This window comes from Zosterops lateralis (assembly GCF_965231275.1).
Source record: "Zosterops lateralis genome assembly, chromosome: 2".
Taxonomy (NCBI): domain Eukaryota; kingdom Metazoa; phylum Chordata; class Aves; order Passeriformes; family Zosteropidae; genus Zosterops; species Zosterops lateralis.
In genome coordinates this window covers 65,734,306-65,744,890 of record NC_139763.1, presented here as the reverse complement: position 1 = coordinate 65,744,890, position 10,585 = coordinate 65,734,306, and the positions used below count along the sequence as shown (strand labels likewise).

General features: G+C 40.1%; 1 protein-coding gene across 1 annotated transcript; it reads left to right on the top strand.

Moving 5' to 3' along the window:
- Window positions 1-242: 242 nt before the first annotated feature.
- NHLRC3 (NHL repeat containing 3) lies at window positions 243-9,580 on the top strand. The gene is made up of 7 exons (XM_083883579.1): window positions 243-350; window positions 1,264-1,413; window positions 2,292-2,439; window positions 2,933-3,133; window positions 4,363-4,454; window positions 6,364-6,476; window positions 6,943-9,580. Exons 1-7 carry the CDS (start codon window positions 303-305, stop codon window positions 7,169-7,171), a joined length of 981 nt encoding a protein of 326 aa, XP_083739705.1. The 5' UTR covers window positions 243-302; the 3' UTR covers window positions 7,172-9,580.
- The last annotated feature ends 1,005 nt before the right edge of the window (window positions 9,581-10,585 follow it).

Genomic DNA, 10,585 nt, shown 5'->3' with positions numbered 1-10,585 from the left:
GAGCGAAGGCCCCTTCCCGCGCCGGGCGTCAATATCGGTGCCTGCGCGGGAGCGGCGGGAAGTGGCGGCGGGCTCGCCCCTGGCCCGGCTCCCGGAGCTGTGCCGGAGCGCTGAGCGCTGCCCCGGAGCCCCACCGCGCCTGCTGTGCACCACCCCCGCTCCTCCTCCCCCGGGCCCGGGCCCGGCACGGCGCGGGGAGCAGCGGCCGCCATGGCGAGGTGGGCGGGGCGGCGGGCGCGGGGCTGCCACGGCAACCGGCCCGGCCCCCGGGGGGCGGGAGCGGCCGCGGCGCTGGGGCTGCCATGGCCGGGGCGCTGCTGGCCCTGCTGGCCCTGCTCGGCGGCTCACAGGTGCGCGGCGGCCACGGGGCTTCGTGCCACGGCCTCCGGTGCGGGCGGACACCGGGGAGGGCCCGGGGCGGGGGCTGCGGGCGGCGCTCGGGGGTTCCAGGCGGAGGCGGTGGCACCGGGCGGCCCCTCCCAGGGGGTTCCAGGGGATATGCTGCGCCCCAGCGAGGAAAATGACCCTATGGGTGAATAATTTCCCAGTTGATACTGACAGGTGTTCTCCCTGCTTGGTCGCTGGCGGTTTCCCTTCATGACAGCCCGGCCTGTGCCCCAGTGCCTCCCCTGGTCCCGCAGGGCGAGAGCAGAAATGCCGGGGGGCCCTGGGCCTTCAGGTCTCACTTCTGAGCTGTGCCGAGTGCTCCCTTTCAATGCTGACCTTCCAGCAGTGCTGAGCTTTCCCTTCTCTGCTAGAAAAATAGAACAGGAAGGTTATTTTTTTCCATTGTCGTTTAAAATGTATTCATTGACCCGAGTCTGACTGCTCCTGGCATTTTACACTTCTTCGTTTCCAAGGTGTAGTTTTTTTTCTTGACCTGAATTTTTTTTAACTTTTCTTATTTTCACCTGTTGAAATGGCTGAATCTGGTGCATTTTCTGCGCTATTTTCCTCATTTTGGAGAGTGATCTACAGATATTAACAGCAACTCTGGTGTAAGAAATTTCAGGGTGTGTGTTTTGCCTTCTAATTCCAGAGCTCCCCAATCCAAAGGACTTGATTAGCTAGTTTTCAGATTGTTGATATTTTCCCACTTGCAGGACAAACAGGCTGCAAGCCTGTGTCTGTTTATCTGTCTTGTTAATTTTAATTGAATAAATAAATGGATGATGCTTCAGCACACAGTTACTTTCAGCTGCTGTTTCCCCTGATCCCACTCTCATGGAATTTGAATACTATATATTTATTTTGTATTCTCAGGTTTTAAAAGCAGAGTACGTCTTTCCTCAGAATGGACAGCAACAGATGTACAAGCTGGACATAGGCTGGCCTAAATCTCCAGAACAATTCACTGGCCAAACATTTTGTGTTGCTGTTGACTCTCTCCATGGTTTGGTCTATGTAGGACAAGTGAGTGGGAATACTGTATTTCTCTCTGTGTTGTGTTTGTGTTTTTTTGCTGTTAATACATCTTGTCCAGATTAGGATATATATGTGTATGTTTATTTACATATATTTGCATATTTTTATATGTATAAATAATTATTGTCTCAAACTCAGAGAAAATATAAGCAGAGATATCTCTGCTGTCTCTGTTTTTGAAAGCAGTTCTAGCACATTTGTTTATGGGGTTTTTTTAAAGCATTACATTTCTGTGGTATGAATGTATGATCCAACTTAACTGAGTTACAGCAGCTTGTTCCCTCAGCTGTAAGATAAAATGTGATTCTGGGGCAAATGAGTCTTCCATTCTTTGAGGCCTTGTCCCATGAAATCAAAACCACACAGCTCTTTCAACCAGTTAGAGTAATTGGAGTTAATTTCCTCTACCGAGCTCTATGTGTGAGTATCTCTAGGGTGTGGACAAGACATTCTCTCCATGGGACATGGTGGGAATTTCTTGTAAAGCACGGTGTGAGTACCTGAGTGCCATGCAGCTGATAAGCACTGTTGCAGCTCTTCATGCCCTTTACACTGGGCACACTTTTCAGCAGGAACACAAAATCACAATTCAAGCTGAAGACCAGGATGGCTGCAGGCACTTGGCTGCTCTGAAAGCTGGACTCCATGTGATGTAAGGTGAAAATCTAGACTGGAAAGTTTTGCATGCTAAATTTAGACCCTTATCTCTTTTTCCTTTTCTAGCTGGAAAAAGAGTTCTAGCAGACAGCTGTGTCAGGACATTTTTTCAATTCATGAAACATTGCAAAAACTTCACAAAGAGGAATTTTAAACTGTAAAATCACTTACTCAGTGGTTTTCTTTAGAACTTTTTTTTGCCTTTTCAGCGGGGAGACAATGTGCCAAAGGTACTTGTGTTCTCAGAAGAAGGCTATTTTCTTCACTCCTGGAATGATACAGTTGAAATGCCTCATGGTATCTTTGTATGGAACACTGCAATAGGAAGTTCAATATGGATCACAGATGTTGGAAGAGGTATGGAGGGCAGTGATATGAGAAATATTCGGTGGGGAAGAAAATGGAATATTGCTTTAGATAACTCACTTATTTAAGTCTCTCAAGCAATTCTGAGATAGATTTGTGCTTTTCTTGCCATGAACAAACTTTTCAGGTGCTGCACAAAATAGTCTGAAGTTTCATGAGTTGTGCTGTGTGTCTGCTTACAGCTGCTGAGCTCAGCCAGCAGTCCTCCCTGCTGCCCAGAAGTATGTGGAAAAAAGCCTGATAGACCTAGGTTTAGCCTGGCTAGACCTAGGTTTAGTGATCCTAATACACTAATCCTAATTTAGTGGATGAATGTTGTTATAGCCTGTGGATTTGCTAACCCACTGTCATGATCTCATTATAGAATTTTGTCTGTTAAATGTATTAATATCACTTTTGAGTTTTTCAATCTTTGCAGTCAATTTTAATACTTACATTTTGTTTTGTTAAGACGTTTTTGCACTTTCTTTTCTCTTTGATTCAGGGAAATACGGACACACAGTGAAACAGTACAGCCCTTTGGGTAAACTTATGCAGGTCTTGGGCACCCCGGGTAATGCTGGTTCAAGTTTGATTCCCCTGCAGTTCGATCAACCAGCAGACCTCTTTGTGGAGGAAACTGGAGAAATCTATGTTGTTGATGGAGATGGAGGAATGAACAACAGATTGATCAAACTATCAGATGGTATGGAAAAAAAAACTGTTGCAGTAGTTGACCCCTGAAAACTGGATTTTAAATAACATGGCTTGAGAATATTTTTAAGCGAGTACTAGGCAGAACTGTCATTTAACTTTAGTTTGAAGACCTTATTGAATCAGATCCTGTTTTATTGCTTGTCACTTCAGGAGAAATCTCCTAGTCATTCATGAGAAGAAGCTGAGAGAGTGACTTTGTTCTGTCTCCAAGAAAGAAAGCTAAGGGGGATTCTTATTGCTGTCTTCAAGTCAGTAAAAGGAGGCTATAGAGAAGACAGTCATATGTTTCTTGGAGATTTACAGTGAAGAATGAGGAACACACAGCAAAAGATTCAAGAGGAGTGAATTGCAGCTTGATTTTTGTTAAAAACAATCAGTGTAAGGGTGGTCAGACAGTGAATGACAGGGTGGCCCAAAGATGATTTGCTCTCTCTATTCCTGTAGATGCTCAAAAGCTGATGGGCCACTTGATCTAACTTCGGATTTGGATTTTGTATCAAGGCTAGTCCTGCTTTGAGGAGCAGGTGGGACTAGTCATGTCATCTGGAGGACTTCTATATTTAAATTGTTCTGTGATTCTAATTAGCTCACACTCCCCAGTTAGGGCAGTGACTAAAGAGTCTGCACATGCCCACAGTTGGAGTAAGTGGAGGCTGAAGGAGCTACTGTTTCTCCATTGTGCTGTCATAAAGTAGATAGTTTCCTAATACCTAGTTTGCAAAATGGTAAATTGTTAAAAGTAAAAACTTCCAGGTAACAAGTGTTAAAAATCAGTTTAGGAAACAAATGAATAGCATAATCAGCCAACTTTTTTTCCTTTTTGTTTTGGTTTGTTTGTTTGTTTTGGTGTTTTTTTGTTTGTTTGTTTTGGTTTTTGGTTTGTTTTGTTTTTGTTTGGTTGGTTTTTTTTGTTTGTTTGTTTTTGTAATTTAGTGCTTAACACAACCTTGGATTATGGCTCTAGTGTATTACTGGCTACATTTTTGTAACCATAATCTGGAGATCACTAAGAACAATTCAGTAGTCACTGTAGTAGTCATGGCTCTTCTCAGATTTATGTACTGGGAGTACTGTGTTTAAACAGTTTAGAAATCTCACCTTTTATAAATTACCCAAAGTAACTTTGCAAGAGAATGCCTTAAAAACTTGTTTATTTGTTTTCTCACTGTGATTTTTTTTTTTTTTTAATTTTCATTTTTCATGATGCTTACTGTTTAGACTACCAAGAGATATGGCTGACTGGAACAAATGGAAGTGGCATTGGTCAGTTCAAGATTCCTCACAGTGTAACAGTGGATGCTTATGGACGGGTAAAGAATTAAGGATTTTTTTTTTAATTTCATCTTTCAACAGACTTGTTTATATGTATTTGAACAAAACAAAATGTATCTTTTTTTTTTTTATTATTTTTTTTTATTTATTTAAACTGTTGTGATCTGTGTCACTTTATGGGGTTACAGTTTTTGGTGTGATAGTCCAGAAGTTTCATACTGCAGGTTCTATGGAAGCAGCTGACTCCAAGGTTAACACCAAGGTCCTGACCACTTACACTGTCAATGTCCATGCAACAACAGAGTGTTCCTCCTGCAGTTTGTAACAGCTTGCCATTGTGAAACTACAGAAGTGTGTTCTCTAATAAATAAAGCACTTCTGTTTCTTCATGTAGAAGCAGCGGTCTGCTCAGGCCATCCTGATCTTGATTAACAGCTCTTCTCCCATGGGAAAGTGCATACCAAAGGACTGAGTCCAGCTGTAAATACCTGTGCTTTGATACACAACCCAGGGAAACTGGGCTGTGAATGTGTGTGGGATGAATGATAAGAGCTAGAAACATCAGCTCTACTCCTCTTGGTTTTTTTGTGGTTACTTTCTCTCTCCTGCTGGCTGGCTGTGTAGTTGATCCTAAAACTTGTGCACAGAAGAAACATATGTATATATATATATAAGAAACTTGTTTATAGAAGTGTGTTTGTTAAAGACAGTCCTGCTAGATGACAAAGTGGTGATCTGTTATCCTCAGTTGCTACACTTGAGGGGGCTTTAATTTCATATTTGGAAATTCCAAATAAGCTTGAGGTGATAGTGAGGCTCTAGCTAGGTTGTGGACATTATTCTCTTTTACATGCAGCTCAAGGCATTCCAGGAGTCTGCTTCTGCTAGGTGTTAATTGTAGTCTGGCTTTTGGTCTGCTAGTCCTAGGGAGGAATTACACAGTCGCTTCTTAATCTGTTTCAGGGAAAATAAGATTGCTTCACTAAAACATCCCTGGTTAAAGCTATTCTTCTGATGCTGTCTGAATCAGAATAAAAAGTCTATATAAAAATCAATTCTCTGCCAAAACTGGCAGAGTGGGAGAAAATACAGGAGGAACATGGTCACTTTATGCTGCAGGGTAGCAGTGAGTTTATTCATTCAAAGGCAGTGACCTGGATGAGCTGTGATTTTACTGCCAATGTAGTGTTGATCTTCAGTTTAGGCTGAGAATTAGTTGTTAATTCATAAGAAATCTGAGAGAATGCTGTAGTAGTGCTTCATTTAAAAACAGTGATGAAAGATCTAAGGTTATGTTTATTGCCTCCATTTTGGTGATACCCTGGAAAAGTCATGAAGTTTGCTTACCAGACTGATGACTTGTCAACAGCTAAAACTTCAATGATTGTACAAAAAATGACTTAATTGGAACTGTCTAGTGGTATTGCTAGCTTGCAATGTTTGTGAATCCAGTTAACACAGGGTGGGACAGACAAAACTGGTTAGACAAAACCAGCTAAACATGTTCTAAATGTTTAAATGGCTTTATTTGCAGTAGTATTAGGTATATCAGGAATGTTTGCAGATCATGATCATGAAATGAGACTACCACTGGGAAAAAAGTGCAAGTGACACACCTTTAGACAGATCTTCAGAATTTAATAGGTGGAAATATGTCTTCATTGTGGGGATAAAAATTCTACCAAATATATCATACAGCCACAAAAAAGAAGACAAGGCACTGATTTCTCTGTTAAAGTAATATAAAATAATTTGTGTCTGTTAACCACAGGTCATTTTTGGTTTATATCTGGAAGTCAGATCTACTGATTTAGTTTTCAGTGGGAAGGTATACATTCTTCCAAGTAACATTCTTCCAATTTTACTACAAGGAACTTCGCTCTTATAAGAAACAAATGCATTTAATTTATTCTATTTGTTGACATCCATGACTTTTCTTTTTAACAGGTATGGGTTGCAGACAGAGACAACAAGAGAATCCAAGTTTTTGATAAAACCACAGGAGAATGGCTTGGGTCGTGGAGTGGCTGTTTTTCAGAAGATGGGCCCTATTCTGTCAGGTATTGTTGAACAATTTTATAAGCACACAATTACATAATTAAGGTGTACTCCTACTGGTGAATTAAAATGTTGATGTTTAATGCCTGCTGACAAGGAGTTAAACAGTGTGGTAAGGTGCTGGGTGTCCTAACATATGCAAAGATCTGCACAGTTGCATCTTGACAGGCTTTTTAACAAGCCCTGTGGATTTGAGTGCAGGACTGGGAGCTTCGCTATAAAGGTTTGTTATTAGCCTTACTGTTGCAGCTTCTACAGGAAGAAGGATTTTCTTGAATGAGTTTTCTGTAACATAAAGTGTCTCAGTGAGCAGCCATATAAAGAGCAAGGCTTACAGCTTAATTCCCAATGTTACAGTGCATTCTGTCAGTCACAGCCTTCAAAAGTGTGACTGTTAGATGTTTTGTTTGTGTTAAAATGAGATGTCATATGGAGTTCTTAGTTGAAAAATCCATTTATCTTCCACAGGTTTACTGCCGATTACAAGTACCTGATTGTAGCTCAGATGAATATCAACCGTTTGGCAATCCTGGCAGCACCTCCAGTTGGCTCCATTGGGGACTGTGTCATGGTCCAGAGTGTTCAGCTGGCTAATGAAACCAAACCACACCTTGTGGATGTAGACATGAGGAGTGGAGCAGTCTATGTTGCAGAGATTGGAGCCCAGCAAGTACAAAAATATGTACCCTTAAGCTGATGGTTTCCCACAACTGCCATGGCACAAGCTGCGTGACATTTAAAACCTATGACCACATTTCCTTGAGTTCTTTATTGCTTGTGTTTCCTTAGACAAGCACAGAACTGCACAAGTGCTCCCAGAACTCTAGAGCTAAGACTGTCTCAGCTGTTCTGGAGAAATACTTGGTCTTGAGCTGTTACTTGTTTAAGTAATGATATGGGGCTTTTACTTTTGTTGCAATTGTAAAATGATAAGCATTTTAATTTTATTATATAAAACTTTGCAAACACAACTGTTGGTCTTAAATGTATGGTGTCAATTTGGGGTTCTACTTAGCCTGTATATGTTGTGAAATGATCAGAAGTGTGTGAAAGAAGTTTTACAAATTATTTCCTGGGAGAAGAGCACTTCATTTTAATGTTTCTTCACTTTGTTTTTGAATGGTTGTGCTGATACTGTCCAATAGAGACTATAAGGATGTGTCACAATGTTAAATTAGATGCTGCTGGATATTGGTGTCAGTACTGATACTGGCATCTGCCTTAGGTGGTTAATGACATGAGTATTGAAATCTGTCTTCAGCTCTAGCTAAAGCCATAAAGTCTGTAATAAGCATGAGCTAATTTGGAATTAGACACTTGAAACTAAATTAAAAGTATTTGCACAGCAGCCAAGTACTGATTCTTAACGAAATCAGTTCTTAACCTTATTTGATTTATATCTGTGAGTTTTCTGTTCCATAAGATTTCATAGTGGAACATATTGAGGTTCAAGTCATGTAAGTTCCTCAAGAAAAACAAATTGCAATTTGCTAGGAAAGTCTTAATCAGCAGTAGGGACTGGGAGACATATGATTTTTCTTCTGATTTAATTGAAGCTCTGTCAGTTAACAGCAAAGCATCTGTTTTAATTTATTTCCAGAACCCAGACTTCATCAACTCCATTAATGTGTAGAGTTAAGTTTCTTACATCCTATTATAGCAGATGTCTCTAAGCTCTGTCCTAAAAAATCCTGCCTTTCATTCCCAGAACAAAGTGGTTGTGCTTTCTTTACATGTTGCTACAAGATTTTAAGTTCACTTCATAGCATAGAGGGAACCAGGTATGGGAAAAATGGGATGGGGAAGATGGCATGGCAGAAATGAGACTATGGATAACTGATTACCATGTAAAACTGTGGATCCACATTCCATATTTTCTAGCTCTTTAAAACATTTGAGAGGATTTTTGCTGTTTCCACACACTTATTCTACTGTGTGGATTATTTTAATGCTAGTTACCAGCTAAGAGAGGTCTTTTTTTCTACTTTCTTAGAAAGGGAATATGGGAAATGGAATTGTACTAATGGGAAATACTTACTTTAGTGACTATTACGAAAAGCAAATGCTACATAATTTGGTAGGTTTCAACCTATGATCACAAATTTGTGAGTCAGCAGATGGAAAAGCTGTTCAAAAAAGTCAGATTCATACTTTCTCTGAAAAGTAACTCAGCTGTGAATCCTGACTGCCTGATTTCAGCACTAGTTGAGGTCAATGCACTAAATGTGAATGCCTTCTTGTTGGCTACATCCACAACAATAAGACTAGATCCCACCGGGGCTGCCCTCACTCAAGCCTTAGAAGCAGAACTTCAATGTTATACACTAGTAAATATGATCCATCACTTGTCTTGAATGGGAGCTAGTAAGCAATATTTATTTGCTGAAAAAGTAGCAGTACTTCCTCTAGACCTATGTGAATATGTGCACACAGTGTGTTGTGTGGCTTTTCTAACTAGTTTTTGACTAGCTCAGGGATCTCTGCTCTGTGTGCAATTTAGCTATTTCTTGTCTACACAAGGTGGGTTTATTTTATAAACTTTTACTGTAAAATAATGATATTTGAGCATATCTTGTTGGTGTAGGGGGTCCAGGCATACCCATCTTTCTTCACTATGTCCTCTCCTTATTTATTTTTCCTTTGTCACATCTATTTGAAAATAGAACTCCAAGCTCTCTGGGAACATGTTTTTTGTGTTCAGTAAAGCAATGTAGTGCACTTTTGGATGTTGACAAATAACTTACTTGTACAAGTTTCTGTTTGCTGCATGGATCTGCTCTCAGCTCTTTCTCATGAGCTTTTGCAGCCCCAGGAAACGGGAGCATCCATCCAGTTTTGTGTGGCTTTACTGAAATAGGCCAAGGTGCCAAAATGTGCCTTGCCACTAGGCATTTGGGTATCTGTGGTAACAAGGGACAAGGGATGCTTATTAATAATAATTATGAGATGCTTTGACTCTATTTTATCTCTGTGTCTGTGACCAGACTGAAAAAATGATTTTGTGCACTAACTTGCCAGTTCTCTGAATGTTTTCTTATATATTGCCTTGGAACTGACTTCTGAAGAAATGCATATAGTAGGAGAGTTTGATAAAATAAATTGATAATTTCCCATTATTAAAGTCTTGGGTGCTTTATTTCTGTACTAATATAAATACATTTCATTGTAATGGATTACTCTTCTAAATACAGGGCCCTTGGCACTTAAATGAGGTATTTAATAATTTCTGATACCAGCATTTAAATGTAATCTAAAGTTCCATGTTATCTTTCTTTATAGATCACTGTTTCTGTGGCCAATCTCTTTTGCATTCTAATTTATGTATGAACACGGCATAAATATCTGTCGTATGTTTCCCTCTGAGTAATTAGTAAAATGGAATGATGAGTTACATAAGTGCCAAGTTTAAAAAAAACATTTAAAGTATATACCCCTATGATGCTAATAGGGAAATTAAAAAAAAACTTAACAGAACTCTTCTTGTACCAAATCAGGCTTTATTTTCAGAAGAGATTTACTGAGTAGTCTATCTAGCTTTTAAAAGACCAAGAAGGTTCTCTTTGGCTTAGAAACTTGCATAAGAAAAAAAGTAACATACTGCAGTATTGACTAGATAGGAGAGAAACCTAAGGTGATTGCCAGAACTGCCCAGAGATCTAAATTTGGGTAATAAGTGCCAGCTTTTAGGTGTGAACAGTAATCACTGGAGTATTCAACTAATGGAAATAGAAGTACCCTGTATTTTGATGTCCCCAGTTCTGCAGGGCTTTTTTTTTTTTTTTTTTTTTTTTTTTTTTTTTTTTTTTTTTTTTGATTCTTTTCTTTAATTAAGTATCTAGGTTGTTAACTGGATGATGTTTCCAGGAGGTAAGACCAGATCATATAGTCCTCCCTCTTCACAGAATCATAGAATGGTTTGTGTTGAAAAAGACCTTCAGGATCATCTGGTTCCAACCCCTCTGCCATGGGCAGGGAACTTTGCATTAGATCAGGTTGCTCAGATCACCCAACTGCACCTTGAGCACTTCCAGAGATGGGGCATCAACATCTTCACTGAGGAACCTGTGCCAGGACCCCATTTTTCATGATTTTTTTGTGATGCTCAGCAAGC